This window comes from Manacus candei, unplaced genomic scaffold, assembly GCF_025592945.1.
Source record: "Manacus candei isolate 608988 ecotype Guabito, Panama unplaced genomic scaffold, ASM2559294v1 h1tg000037l, whole genome shotgun sequence".
NCBI classification, from domain to species: domain Eukaryota; kingdom Metazoa; phylum Chordata; class Aves; order Passeriformes; family Pipridae; genus Manacus; species Manacus candei.
In genome coordinates this window covers 14226942-14242724 of record NW_026138085.1, presented here as the reverse complement: position 1 = coordinate 14242724, position 15783 = coordinate 14226942, and the positions used below count along the sequence as shown (strand labels likewise).

The window sequence follows — 15783 nt, the reverse complement described above, 5'->3', positions numbered from 1 at the left end:
TCCCCTGGCCACACTCAATTCCTCCTGCATATGCAGTTTTTTCTCCTCCTTGCCCTACTAGGTCACATTAAAAAAAGCAAACACCCCATGCTGGGTGGGCAGGGGGTCACTGGGGCCCTGCCATTCCCTGCATTTCCACAGCTTTCTGCCTTGCTCCCACAAAAGGCCATGAGCTCAATCCATCTGCCGCAGGGATGAAACCCAAGAAGCACATTGTACTGCACAGGCTGCCAAATCCGCGTGTGCAGGGGCATCTTGGCACCAGGGTCTCTTCTGCCACATGATAAAACAGAGACTGATGGTGACAAACAAAGAACAGGTGGAGGTTTAATTAGGTCATTAACCATGTGAGTGCAACTTGTAAGGCTGCATTAACCCAAACTTGCACCCACCAGACTCTGCTCAGGCTGGAAGGCACAGCCTGCAGAGACCGTCACCTCCTCCCAGGCTGGATGCTGGGTGGGATTACCATGGGGTCATAGCTGGGAAATGATGAGAATTATTGCCTCCTGGGTCTGATTTAGAAAAGCAGAACAGAAATCCAGCCTTTTTACTGTCTTAGTTTATCATGGCAGGACAGGTGCAATTAAAAAAAAGATCAGCCACTGACTCTGTCTCCTCATGCTGCTTCTCCTTGCAGTGTGTCCCCACAAGGACCTGCCACTCCAGGTGGTGGTGTACCTTGTGCACGTACATGGTGAGTTCATTCCATGGTTCCTGCACATCCAGCACCAACCCCAGCCAGGCACAGCTCCCGTGTGCATCCCTGCCACCCCACCCAAAACCACGTGGTTTGGGTTGGAAGGGACCTTGAAGATAATCTTATTCCAACCCCCCTGCCATGGGCACAGACACCTTTCACTAGACCTTCTGATGAACAGGTTGCTCAAAGCCCTGTCCAACCTGGCCTTGAAAGCCTTGGGCAAAAGACAATCCTGCCTCCTTCCTCCCTGCCACTGCCTTAATTAAACAGCTCACTCCAGCCAACTTCCCAGGAAGTTCTGTTATACAAATGTTTAATGATCTAAACACTTTTTTCCCAGACTCATTGGAGGTGTGATCCACTCTCTTTGCCTTCACTGACTCCAAGAAGTGCCTTGAAGTTATTCACCACGTTTACAGGCTTCCCCCTTGAACTTCACTGAATCTTCCCAGAGAATTGTGGCACATATTTTGAGAAAACAGACAAAAGTTTCCTGATCTCTCTCTCCTTTTATGTCTGAAATGACACCTGGAGTTTTAAGTACAATCCCAGCTGTCATGATCAATGCTTGGCTTGTGTTTTGGGTTGGTAGTGGAGGGGTAAGCGATCCACACTCGCGGCTGGTGTTTGGATTCACACCCTGGGCTTTCCAATCCAGGCAAGCCACATTTCTCAGTGAGCAACTGTTGCAACATAATTACTTGATTAAAATCCTGTTAGGATTCTCAGCTATGGCCAACTAGGGGTTTCGCTCTCTGGTTCACCTTCCTCCCTCCCATGAAAATATGATGGTCAAAGCATGAGCAAAATTTGCGATGTGAAGGCAAGTTGTTCAGGGGCTGGTGCTCAGAGGAATGCTGTCCTTTAAGGAAACTCTATTTAACAAGTGCTGAAAGGCACTGTCTTGCCCAGAAATCCTTAAAATAACTGAAAAAGCTATTGATAGATTTGCTAATGTTTTAACCCCAGCTGGGAACTAAGTACCACACAGGCACTCGCTGCTCCAGCCTTTTTGGAGTGTCATGAGTGATGGAGTTATATTTGGATTCTTTAAAGGTCACTACACCTACTGCCCCTGCAACCCTACAAAGTAAAACACATGACCTTGTCTTAGAGCAACCAAACAGGAGCAAACAAACAGCACCAGGGGAAGGGCAGTGTTTCTGGTCGTGGAATGGCATAACAGGAGATAACACAAGGTTTACGTTGTCCAGGACTTCTCAAGTGGGAAGCCAAGGGCAGAGGCTGGTGGGGCAGATGAGGCTGTTTGTCCAGCCTTTGTCTGGGCTGGCACTCCCCGAAAGAGGCCAAAGGGAAGGTTTGTTAACAGTACCTATTGGTGAATGACCCAGTGCAGGGAGAGCAGGGGGATAACAGTTTTACAGCCCTTCTGCTACAGTCTGATTTTGGCTGCTGTTACCTACATGCTCCCAGCTGCATGCACAGGTGATGGTGTTACTGTGCAGGGTGTATTTGTGCAATGCAAGTCATGAAATGTCAGCCTAGAGCTTCTTATGTCAGAGAAATAAGGTAGCTCTCACTCCAGGAATACATCAATGGTAGCTAACTGCCTCAAAATAATTTCTATGCTAAAACCTGCTTCTATCCACACTGCATGAATGATAAGATCAATCTAAAGCCGGCTGGGTTTGTGACACATTCCCATCCTGTTACACCCAGGGTGGACAGGAGATGACAGCACTACTGGCTCAGTGAGGAAGCATGGAGATACAGGAGGTACCATGCCAGCACCATCTATTTTCAATAATGGGCTCTGCAAAGCCAAGTCACTGCTCACAGGGTGATATTAATCCTTCATTTGAACAAGAAAGAGGAGGAAACCAACTGGAAGCTAATGGGAAACTCCCAGGTGAGTCAGTCCATGAGCACTGAATCAACCCGCTCCAGACCCTCTTCTCTGGAAAGGCAGCACTGAAGGGGTTGGCAGCAAAAAATATCTGTGCCTGGATAAATGACTTCATATGTCGAGACAAAGATAAAGTTACACAGAGCCTCTCACAGAGGATATGGTCATCGGGTTTATTTTTGTAGTTTTCATTACACTCGAAATAACTTTGGCAGACTTAGAAAAAATAAATTTTCAAAGCCTTCTCCTATTGATGTCACCAGTTTTAATTAATTTTTGCTGAAGTGGTCTAAAGGCAAATGCTGCTGGGATGGGCTGGTTCCCGGTGTACTGCTCTGGGCCCCTGTGTTCAAACGCTGGGGCTGCACCAAATGCCACCAGGACAAATCCTGCCTCATCCCCACTGGAAGGCGGCTCCGGCCCATTTCCCTGCGACAGTGGTTTTGAGGCCAGACTGCCTTTGAGCTCGTGCTCCGACTGTGTCAGAGGCGCCGTCAGCTCTGGGAATAACGCTGGTTCCACGCTATTTCCTGCCTCTGAAAGCCGCGGCCACAGCCAGCAGTTAAAGCCACCTCGGTAGGACGTTAAATGTCACTGCTGGCTGACACAGCAGCTGGTCTGTGGGGTATTGTCTGGGTGGGTGTTGAGCAGAGGACGTGCCTTCCTTCAGATGCCAGCACGCTGGGCAGCTCGGTCTGAGAGCAGACCCCTCATTCCCAGACTCAAACCTGCCCTTTGCTGCACACCTGGCTGTCACCTCCCGCTCCCACCACCACCACGAGCTGTCAGCAGGTACCCAAAGCGTAAGCAGAACCCCTCCAACAGTGCCATGATATATCTGGCTGCTACCACCATGCCAGCAACCCCCTCTGGACACACAGCAGCCCACAGGACCACCAGAAAATCATTCCTCTGCTTTCCAGGGGGACTTAGGGCTCCTTCCCCATTGCTGGCTGGCACCCTGCAGCACACAACACATGGCTGGGAGGAGATGCCAAACCAAGCAAGACTCCCTCTCCTCCATTTATTTCCATCTATTGCAACCACTCAAGAAAACAACCCCTGACCTAAAGGCTTCCATCAACAGAGAGTCTTGAAACCAGAGTTCCCCAGAATGAGATGGGGCCTCTTTCCAGCTGCTTTCCAGCACCTTCCAGTAAGAGGATGCAGGTTATCTGTGCCCATCCCAGGTAGCTCCCGGGAGAAGGAGCTGGTGGGTCCTGCACATGTGGCATGCAGAGACAGCTCCAGATGTCCTTGGGGCCTTCCACAAATATCCAAAAGGGACTGGGGTATGGTCGCCAGGAAGGACTGATGGAAGGTAGCCAGCAGTCATTTCTATGCTCAAAGAGCATTTTTTCCAAAAGCTGCTAAGGTCTGCAGATTGGATTTTTGAAGGGGTAAGATTTGAAAACACATGAAACAGAAAGTAAGTGCCTGCATTTAAATGGCACCATTTGTCAAAAGCCCTTCTCAGCCAGTTGTCCTTCGTTACTTAGATGCTTTAACACTTGGCTTCTGGCTCATTTTTTAAAATCCTGGCACCACTTTTTCTTAGCAGGAGAGAATTCTGATTGCATTTGTAAGTTTAGTACAACAAAAAATCCTGTTTATGCTAATCTGCAATTCTGATGTTCCAGCCTCCTGCAGGCAAAGGCAGATCGAGAAAGCAAACCCTGTCGAAGCAAAGTGATGGGAAGGGTACAGGAAACTGAGGCAAGGGGGATTCAGGAGGCATTTTAATACCTGAAGATGGTATAAAGTTCATTGTCTGACTTTTAATTGCAGAAATTACAGAAAAATACTGAACTTTAGTGGCTTCGGTAAGCAGAAAAGTGTGTCTTAAATGTCTATAAGGAATACTTCAGTGGTTTAAGCTGAGTAGGTGCAAAGCAACTCAGAAAAGCAGAGATCACTACTAATTTAAAAAAAGAAATATTTGCTTTTATTTGATATTTTTTATTATCTATTGAACTATTCTGAAGGACTCATGACTCAGAAATGCAGCACTACAGGCCCAGATCCTGGAGATGCAATAGCAGAGCTGCTATCACGCGAGAGTGTGAAACAAAGAGCCGGCATTAGCAGAGCTCTGCACATCCCATTTGGCCTCCTGGAAAACATCTGCCGTTTGTCAGGACTACAAAGCCAGCAGAGCCCTCTCCCCCTTGATCTCCAGCAATTAGTGAAATTCTGTTGTGCTAATTACCTGGGGAGACAACGTGGAGAAGGCAGATAGCGAGTGACACTTGAAGGGCAACATTTACACCAGTAAAAATTAGGCAGATATTTCAAGTCACTGGAAACCGCAAAAAGTACTGTGCCAGACTTCCAGAGCAAGCTGGGGAACGCTGATCTCTGGGTATAAAGTTAGGGTAAACACTAAAATACTACTACTAACAATAATAAAAATAAAATTATATAAATGATACAAGCAGGAGAGTCTCTGGAGTTGCTGAGTCTGCAGGGGTAGGGAGGGTTTTAAAGGATCGTCTCCCCCAAAGTACACATGGTTTGAATTGCTGAGAAGTGGAGCAATCCGCCGTCCTGCCGGCTGGAGCACCACTGCGCTCCTCCTGCTGCCAAGCCATTATTGGGAAATATTTGTCACATATTAACTGGAACATCAGATTACTACACTCGACATTTAACACTGGTTTAGAATATACACATACGTTCAAAAGTGTATGACACCGTCCCAGTGTGAACTCGAGATGAAGGCAGGGATGTGCCCCGTCCAGCAGCCAGGAAATTTGGAGTTCAGGCTCAGGAGGTGCTGTTAAATAAAAAGGCACGTGGAAACACAAGGCGTAGGTTGAAATACGCAGTGTGAGAGCAGCCAACAGAGCTGGAGCTTTTCACACCCTCAGTCCACAACACAGCAAGGACCAGCTGCTGGGCAAGGCATGCTCTGTGGACTGGGGCTGGTTTTTGCTCATTTTTACTGGATTGAAGAGGAAAATTTGTTCTCAGGCTCTAGCAGGGTGCATCCAGCACCTTGAGCTCTTATGGGACCTTCTCACAGAGCTTAGAGACTTTTGGCGTGGCAAATACTGCATTTAACAAGAGCCTTTTGCACCTCATGTTTTAAAAGACTGCGTTGAAAATATAAGGTGGAAAAAATAAAAAAGAATCCTTAAAAAAACCATGTATGAAAAGGCATCCAATGCTCACACAACTGATAAACAAAGCGTTTACAAGCACGAAGTTTTAGTCTTGCCTTCAACCAAGTGCTTATCAGCTGAAGGCTGTCCTAAATGCCATATACACAAGTGTTCCTGCACCTGCTGGGTCTCATCCTGCAGCAAAGGCTGCGTGAGGATCCCATCAGAGAAAGAGGATGAACATGAGGGGATGAGGGGCCTCTGCAAAGTATTACAGGCCTGGTTTAGGGAATGACAATAATACAAATACTGCACTGCTGTTTCCCAGTGAGACAATGTATGGGGACAGCCTGTCCTGGCCCTGCCCGGTGCCCACAGCATGGAACTGCTGCCACCCTGTCCCAAATGGCTCAGGAGACTGAAAGGCCGTATTTGTCCCCAGAGTGGGGTCACCAGCCCATCACAGCATTCCAGAGCCTGACCCACACTTGGTCCAGCTGCCCCAGCCCCCCAAGGATGCTCTTCTCTCCCTCAGTCACAAAAATGCCCAAACCACAGAGGACCCAAAGTGACACAAAGCTGTTGTCATCATCCCCCCCTCCTTTTGGTTGAACGAATAAAGCAAAACAAGTCAACTCAAAGCAGCACACAGATGTTCAGAGCAACTACAGAGGCAACTTTTTGCAGCGTGCCCAGCATTAGAGACAGATAGCACTATTTTAAGCTGTTAAAATTTTTTTAAAATTTTTTTTTTTTTAAATTGTTATTACTTTCAAGGTCAGGTTGGGTAGGGCTCTGAGCAACCAGATCTAGTTGGAGGTGTCCCTGGCTACTGCAGGGAAGTTGGGCTAGATGACTTTAAAAGGTCCCTTTTCCAATCCAAACCGTTCTGTGATTCTATGATTTTTCTTGATGACCGGGATGTCTCCGTGGCCCTGGTGAAACAGCCGGGCCCCCTCTGCCGGCCACCAGCTTCTACTGGCCACTGGCCCCTCTCCACAGCCCTGAAAAGCCCCATTTAGAAGCCAATGAGCTCTGCAGACAAACAGGTGACATAAAGCACAAAATGGGTCAGTTTGTGTTGGGGTTTTCTTTTGGGAGGGGTGGGTATTTGTTTTGTTTGTGTGTTTTACAAGCAGTGATTTAGGATGCTGTAGTCAAAATAATTTGACCCTTATTTAACTCTTAGGTGGATCCTAATCATCGTGTCCCATAAGTCAATTCTACCAAAGCAGTGCCCCAAAAGCAACCTCCACCCCCTCAAATCCAAATGACCCCCCAAACTGACTGACTTCTAGGAAAAAACAGGTCTTATTTAAAACAAGCCCAGCTGGCAGGGCCAGTTCTGAACATGTGGTTTGCTCCTGCCTCTGCCCATGGGTGGGTCTGTGAGGCTGCAAGTCCCCCCTTTCCCAAAGAGGCAGGGAGGGAGGGACCGCCCCAGCATGAGTGCAGACAGAACTCTCACCAACAGCTCGCCAGTGGCTCTCCAGCTCTCTGTAAATCCAGTGGTAAGAAGGAATTCTTAAGCTTAGCAGGGTTTCTGGCAGAGGAAAGCCCCCTTCAGCTCACATGTTCAGGACACCCACCAGATTCCAGCTGCCCCCAGGAAGCAGGAGTGGGGCTGGCACCACCTCCCCATCCCCTCCACGGGGGAATTTTCTTTCCCGCAAGGGCTGTTTTTTCAGTGCACAGAGGCAAATTGAAGCTCAGCTGTTAAGCTTGCATCCTGGGGTAGCCCAGCAGGGAATGCCAGCGAGGGCCTCAAGCTCTCGGGAGTTTTCCAGACCAAGCTCTTTAGGTACAAACCAGGAGACAATTCAGCCTTCTTCAGGAGAAAGAGGGAAAAAAATTAAACACATGTAAAGATTTCTTTGATTTGTTCGAAAATAGCTGAAAGGCTTCAGGACAGTCCAGCAGCACATCCTCGTGTAGCACAGCACTGGGCTCCCTGCAGGATGGGACGTTTCCTACCCACCAGGAAATCACTTCTCCTTCCCTGGGCTCACAAATTACTTTGACGTTACTAATGAGTGTAACGAGTATTACAGCAGCACGTGGGAAAACCTTTCCCTTTCCTCTCTTCCCCCCATCTCCCAAACACAGCAACCAGCAAACCCAGTGACCCAGAACAGAATTGGGACTTTCCTGGACAAAAGGAGCCTCTTCAATCCCAATTGCTTTCCACAGAGCAAAGGAAAAGCCTCTTGACCACTTACGGACACCAGTAGTGCCCTGATTGCCTAGACCAGGGAAAGACGCAGCCCCAGAGCCCCGTGAGGTGGATGGATTTGTTGTGTATCAAAAGGGAGGAAACTGTTTTGAGTTTGTTTTGAGAGCTGAAAATAAGCAGGATTTGTGTCTCAGCTGATGGGGCTTGTTACCAGGCAGTGAGGCACACAGGGAACCCACAGGAGCCTTCCACTGGAAAAGCAGCGAGTATGTTTAAGAGCATCATTAGTGAAACGTTTCTGAGGTTATTAAACATAATCTCATGGGGGGAAAAAAGTCCATTTCCGAGGTTATTAAACATAATCTTTTGGTAAAAAAAGGTTGGTTTTTTTTTCCTCCTGTGAGTATGGACTAATGCTGCATGTTCCGGCAGGAGTCAGACCCAGGAGGGCAGGAAAAATTGAGCCTGTTCATTTGCCTATCCTGCATCTCCATGTAGCATTTATGGTTTGTTTGTTTTCTTTAAAACTACAGTGGAACTACCTGCTGCTTGCAAGCCCTTGTAACACGCCTGTGCATTCTCCCCCATCAAAGCACTGCACATCTTTCACCCATCTTTTGCTACTTCTGTGAAAAGGAAAAAGAAAAGGCTTGAAGTGTCTCAGCTCAAAGTCATTTGCCCCGTTCAGTGTGACAGCAGAGCACTTTACAGAGCATTTCTATAAATGAGGTTCCTTTACAAACTAATCTGAGCTGGTTTTTGTCTCCAAGGAGCATGCACTTCCACAGAAGAAGAGGTTTTTCCGCAGAACAGGAAGTTTTGACGGTTTTAGAAGTTCATTAAACTCTGTGAGGAAATTTAAACAATCGGTGACAGCTTTCCTACAGCAAAAGAAGTTGCTACCCTCTGAAAAGGCAGAGAGGCTGCAGCTTTTAATTATAACACTTCCATTAAGCCCCAGTGATTGTGTTACTACTTCTAAATTGTTTTGGCCCAACACCCAGGACCCACAACCCAGTCAAGCTCTTCTCTCTTTTATTCTTATAGCCAAACGTCGCTTTTGTCCAAACCTCAAGCTCCTTTATCTGTAAACAGGCCAAGGCAAGGCAGTGGGAGAAGTTAACGGTCTCAAGCACAACAGAGTGCTTCAGCTTGAGAAAAAATACTTCATAACACATTTTCCTTGATAAAAAGGAACATATAAAATAGGAGAGGTGGAGCTCAGTGGCCTCAGAGCCTCTTCAGTGGCCTCAGAGCCTGGCTCCCAGGCAGCTCCCAGGCAGTCTGGCGTGGGCTGTGCTGGAATGTTTGCACCTACCTGGGGGGCACATGCAGTCTGAGGGAGCCTCTCTCGCTGTCCTCAGCTTTGCTAGTCCTTCACCCAGTTTCTGTTTGGAGGAGGAATAAAAACAGTCATTTAGAGAGTACATTATGTCTAAATGCAGGCTGTGCACACGTGCCAACAGCCAAGCCATCCAGCACACTCCCTTCCAGGGAAGCGTAATGGTTTCATCCTGTTGCATTCAGCCTCTTTGGATAATAACCCATGCTTTAGTAGCACATAAATATTAAAGATTTCTTAGCAAGTGGCCAGTCTACAGCTCTCATATGGAACAGGCAGAGACTCCTTCTGCACATCCCAAAGTCCCTTTAGCCAAGCTCCATTGGTGGGATTCATCCTGAGCTCCTGTTACAAGTCCTGTGTTCAGTTGTGCCGTGATCTGGCTGATATTGTACTTAAAATTCATGCTCTGTGGAGTATTAGAGGTTTCTTTGGAGAGGGATGAGGAGGGGAAAGACAGTCAAGACTGGAGTGCTCACCCACAACCAGGTCTACCAAAAGCACAGTGTTTCCATCTCCAAGGTGAAAAACTCGTTGATGGGACAACTAGAACTCATAAAAATTCACAAAACTCAAGCAGTGTCTACGTGGCATATTGCAGGCAGATGTGAGCACACTCTGCCTGCTCCCTAAGCCAACCACACTGTTCGTGCCTGTTTCCAGGACACTGCCAAGCCCGAGTTAATGAGCCCTGTTGACAGGTATGTTACATTAACTCCAGCCTAGCACTTCATGGCTGGGGCAGCCCAGCAAGGGTGGGAACAGCTCATCTTCACCCACAGTCCTCACCCTCAGTCCTCCAGGAATGCCCTGTCTTACCTAAAGTACTTGCCAAGAAACAAACCAACAATCTGATAACTGGAGTTCCTACATTTCAAAGAAAGACTATTCAAAGTACCTATTGATTTCAGGGTGTTAAGACTTCAATTTTATACAGCCAATGACCCAGTCTCTGTTCAAATATTTGAACACTGTGGACCATTGAGGAATTAGGCTACCTGTGAATTAGGTTATTTTCCTTTTATTCAGAGGATTAAATAGTTTATCTGTTGCTGAAATCCTATGCATTCCTCTCTAGCTGCTAGGATGTGATGCTAGGAGATCCTGAAAGTATCGATATGGTTTCATAGCACCTCACAAAGCAGTTGTCCTAAGGGCAGTACAAATGCCAGAACAATTCAGCTGCCTTCTGCAAAACACACACCTTCCTTGAGAAAATGTGGCAAAAAATTAGCTAAATGACTTTTCTGACCTGCAGTCTAAATGTCACAGAGTTGCTCAAATTCTATCTGTTTACTTTTAAAGTAATTTGGATGATGAAGATGTTTGAGGAAATGAAAATAAGCTCTTCCATCCTTTTAGTTCCGCAGGCATCACTGGGAACAGCAGAGGAGATCTGAATCCTGGAGCCAGTCCTCTGTTCTCCCATTGAATTGCTCTTGTCATGCAACTGATTAATCTGGACACTGTGGACAATAAATCCTTTGTGAACAAAACGGTCCAGCTTTGTTTACAACAACTGGATGTTTCTATAATCCTCCCGTTAATATTTTCCCTCCAGTGTGAAAACTACACGCTTCGAGCTGGGGCTTTTGACACAGAGCAAGTGGAGATGCTGCCACGTCTGGCCCACGCTGTTGGCAGTGTTTCAGAGGGTATCAAAGCAGGAGCCTGCAGCATGTCCCCCTGATGGGACAGCCAAGGGAAGGGCAAGGTCCTGCCACAGTCAAATGAGCAGTTTCTCCAAAGTTAGAGGGATGCCTGTCACAGAGCCAGAAACTAAATCCTAGTTGTCCAAATTGGTTTTCATTACCTTAACTACACACTCAACCTTCCTTTACTGTTTCCTATCCTCTTATACTTGCCAAACATTTAAACAACACTAACAGGAACCGAGCCAGTGTGTTGATGTTGTGTTTGCTGCTCTTTACACACAGTTCTGCCATAAATTATGCCAGCAAATCACTCGATTGGTATATGGAGTAATGCTTTTTGGGTCATGGCAGAACAAAGGATGCTGGGTCATGCACAGAGAGAGTATGGAGCTTTGGTTTCACTTCTGAAATACTGTGGTAAACTTCAAAGGAGGACCAACACAGAATTTAACAAAAAAACTGACCCCAGGCATCAGTTGATGTTCATGACGATGGAAATATTCTCTCGCTCTCCAGAAACTCCCAAGCACAGAAAGGGCAGGAGTTGCCTGACAAGCGAGCCATCTTATGTTACAGAGTTTGGTCAAGAAACAGACCCTTTCTGAAACTTTACCATAAATTAATAGGTTCATTTGAAATGGTCATTAATAGATAATCACAATCTCTACCATGCATTCTTTGAATTTGTTACTTGATTCAAAATTTGCTCTAGTACTGACAAAAGTTTTGCCATATTAAATATTTCAACAAGCTCACTCTTGCATTAGAAACACAATTATCTGGTTTTACTTTATTTTCCCCTGTACAAACTCCATCTGAGCATTCCCAGTACAAAACAAGCTTTCCACACTTAACTAAATCTCAGCAAGAGGTTGCACATGATCTTACGCAGTGCCACAGAAACCATTCCCATTGCTAAGCACATTTGTTGGAATAATTGGAACAGAACCACTGCCACGACCAGCAGGCTAATTCCTGCCTGGAGAAAAGATGATAACTCGAGTCTGTGACTGCGCCTCACAGGCACCCCTCTGGTCTGGTATTCAGGGGTTTCACAAAAATATTTTTAACATTTCACTTTTATCAAGGCACATCAATGCAACTCCGACAGCAACAAACAGCATGAGGAATTGTCTCCCCATGCCCCCAGCACTGCCTCCATCCCTGCTAACAGCCCCAGAGCTGGTCACAGGGCATCACATACAAGTGCATTTTTGCACGACTGAGGCTTCATGGCTGTCACAGTTTTAATGCAGCACCGTGTTTTGCACCCCAGTCATGCCATTAATGAAATCCCAGTGTAAAACCTTCCCCAGATGTCAGAATCGATCACTTGGGGTGTCCTTGGGTAGCCCCGTAAGCCGTGTTGAATCTTGCTGAACTTTAGGAACTACTGTTTAAACAAATCCAGCAAATCAACTGTGGGATCTTCAAGCATTTCCTATGAGTGATGGAGCCGTCCCTGTCCCCCCGTGCCTGCAAAAAGCCCCAAACCTAAACACCAGAGTCAGGAAAAAGATGATCCTGGAATCAACTAAAACTTCTTCTAGAGATTTGGTTTAGTTACAGAGAAGGGCATCAGTGTGCATAATAGTTCTCCAAGTAGGGGAAATCTTTCAGCACAGAAATATTTATTGAATAATTTCAGAAAACCCTGGGACTGAAAGTTAAGTAACTAGTGGCGAGTCTCCTCTGACCGCCGTAAATCAGTTCTGCACTGCCAGACCACAATACGCTGGGAGAGACAGTCCAGATAACAGGGATCATGTTCATAAATTTCTAACAAGGAAATTATGGTCCATTACATCCCAAGATAAATAGTATTTAAGTACTCGGGTTACCTGTGCCAGTGAATAGAATGAGAGGGGAAAGTCGCATGCCCTCAAACCCTGAACTGCCCGCCCTTCACCTGGGGCATTCTGCCTTGTAAACCAGACGGGCACTGCCACGCCTGATTCACGGAAATGGCAGCAAGAAGGGGAAAGTTTGGCAAAAGGGAGGAGAAGCCGGTGACACTGGGAGCGAGCCCCGCGCTCCCCGCGCCGGAGCGGAGCCGGGAGCGCCTTCCCGGTCCTGCGGGCGCTGCCCGCCCTGCCCGCCACTCACCTCGTGGAAAAGCTGCTCCACGCGGGGCTGCAGCGCATCCAGCAGCGGCCCGTGGGCGGCGGCGCCCCGCTCCTCCAGCGCGGCCAGCCGGCCCTGCAGCTCGGCCGTCTTGGCGCCCAGCAGCAGGCACACGGCCACGGCGGTGAGCGAGAGCAGCAGGCACAGTGCGGAGGTGGCGGTGCCCGCCGCGGCCGCGGCCCCGCTGCCGCTGCCCGCGCTCATCGCGCCGCGCTCCGCGCCGCTGCGCGGGGTCCCGCTCGGCTGCCGCCCGCCCCCCGCCGCCCGCGCATCCAGCGCCGCCCCGTGCGCCGCGGGCGTGGGGCCGGAGCTGCGGAGCGGCCGCTCTCCTCCGCTCGCCCCGCCGGCCCGGGTCTTAAACGGAGGAAGCGGGGGGTGACGGCTCCCCCCCCGCCGCCTCCCCCCGCGCTGGGGAAGGGGGGATGCTCCGAGCGCGGCCCGCCGCCCCCCATGGGGGATTACGCGGAGCAGATCCCACCCTCGCTGCCCGGCCCCCCGCGGGGACCGCTCCCCCTCCCCGCACACCCCATCCCGCCCGCCCGCCCGCCGGCCCGCGCCCCCCAGAGATCCCGGTGGAGCCCCGCGGCCGGGGCACGGCCAGAGCCGCTGCGGGGTGCGGGGTGGTCTCGGGGCGGCCCCGCTCCGGTCCCCGCGCCGGTCCCGGTGCGGCAGCGGGGGCGCAGCGCAGCCCGCGGGCCGGGCGCCCTCCAGCGGGATCCCCCCGCCGGGAGCGAGGGAAGGAGGGAGCGCGAAGGATGTGCCCGGCCGCGGGGACACGGAGCCGGGGAGCGGCAGCGCTCCCGGAGAGCGGGACCTGCGAGAGGCGTCACCCGGCCAGGAGGTTTGTGCCTTCTGCGCTACAGCCCGTCTGGACCGCGGTCTGTTTTAGGGAAGAGACCTTACTGGTAACCCCACGGCGCATTGTAACTCACGATGTTACCGCGCTGAAGTGCCCCATACACTTTAGGGAGCCCATGAATGAGAGAAACTGTGCTCATATATAACACTAAGTATCCCCACACTCTGCCGTGCCTTTTCCTCGCTGTTACAGTGCTTTACAACTCTTAACTTACCCGTAAAACAACCCCTGGTAACTTCATGCCTTACTGCCTGTCTAGACTCTAAGCACATAGCAAGTCCAAATGTATTCTTTGCCCACTGACCACAGACCCTGCCCTAGTAGGAGTAATTCTTACTTCTAGAGTAGATGAGTGAAGCATAGGACAGTTAGGAAATGCTGTTATGTCAGTAATGATACCAATGTCAGATTCCAATTAAGTTTGTCAATAAAACACACACATGTGCACAGCTAGACGGCAGTGCTGCATATAGACATGATTTCGTAGCTATTTCCAAAGCAGTTAGCCAGGCAAATCTGTATCATTTGCTAACAACTATTTCCTGCTCTCTTTCAGGGCCTGAAGACACAAAGAGCCTCTTCCTTACCTCCTTCTCCCCCTCTCCTTCCTCTGAGCCTGCCAAAACCATCTTTGCAAGCTCCATGAGATCAATTGCAGACTCACAGCACCATCACACTGAGGGAGAAGCATCTCATCCTAAAATGTGCCCATGTGACCCAAGCCCCCCCTGACAGCTCTGATGCCCAGAAACTGAAGCAAGAGGCAGGACTGATCACTCCTGCAGCAGCTGAGCCCCTGCCCCAGAACTCCAAACCCCTTTCCTTTGCTGTTTATCCCCCAGCTCAACTCTTCCCCCACTTGGATGAGGTTCTGAACCTCTGGCTCTCCATACACTCTTTGCCCTTCAGCAGTGTCCTTCTCTTGGAAGACAGTTTTATTCTGTCCCATCATCCATGTCTAGCGAAAGGTGAGACTGATCCATGATGGAAACACACTGTTAGTCTGCCTGGCTGACCCAGTCACAGACCAGATTTTTAAGGTACAATAGCTAAAAATCGGATGTGCAGAAACAGACGTGAATGCTCCTGTAATTATTTAACCAACAGCCATAGCTTGATCCAAACGTGTAAAGATTACAAACTGCCCAAACTACACTCAGGTATAAAGATGACAATGAGGGTGTGCACATAATCTGTCTCCTACTGAAGACACAGGACCAAGGGCAGCCCAGGAGACACCAGAGCCCTGGCCCTGGGTGCTGCTCAGCTGCCAAGAACCCCACTGAGCTTCACTGGGGAGTCCAAGGGCCCTGGACACGTGTCCCTGCAATTTAACACTCCTGTACACACTGCAAGGCCTGCAAAGCCACTTGGCACCTCACTGCAGACGCCACATTAATTGTGATAGTGGTTTTTTAAAAGTTTACTGGAAGAAAGTCAATTTAAACAGGGCTTTGTATGTTTTTCTAGCCTGTATCTCCTTGATGCAAGGCATTTCAGTACCTACAAGTACTCTGTAAGCAGGAGTACAGTGTCTTTGCCTCATTTTGATAGAACTGTTTTATGGTTACAGTTTTATTGTTATAGCAGCATATAAACTTTTCTCCCCCCCATCTGCCTTTGATTTGCAGTGTTTGGCTGATACACTCAGCCAAGTCCTTGCTTTGCCCCTGAAGCTGTGGGATGGGAAGTAGTGTGGGAAGAAGGGAAGGAATTTACTCTGGTCCTGCTCAGCCCCATGGCGCTGACCTGGACGGCACCAACTGTTCCATCTTCTGTCATGCAGAGCAGAAACAATGTCACCAACACCAACATCCAAGGAAAGGGGGTGGCTACGATGGGCTGTAATCAAGCCCAGGAGGTGGCACTGGTTACAGAAGATAAGCTTTCAAAGCCTGTCCCAGCTCTATTCTACCCCCACGATTCAAAGATATGCACGTCTGGAGCCTCTTGCAA

The 15783-nt window shown here is 48.9% G+C and overlaps 1 protein-coding gene across 1 annotated transcript in view; it reads right to left on the bottom strand.

Moving 5' to 3' along the window:
- The window catches only part of COL23A1 (collagen type XXIII alpha 1 chain), a 175990-nt gene extending 162818 nt beyond the window's left edge, over window positions 1-13172 (bottom strand). Inside the window, exons 1-2 of the mRNA XM_051794203.1 lie at window positions 12951-13172; window positions 9166-9235 (exon numbers count right to left, since the gene is read on the bottom strand). Coding sequence (XP_051650163.1) covers window positions 9166-9235; window positions 12951-13172 — 292 coding nt within the window. The remainder of the gene's footprint in view (window positions 1-9165; window positions 9236-12950) is intronic.
- Between the last annotated feature and the right edge of the window lie 2611 nt (window positions 13173-15783).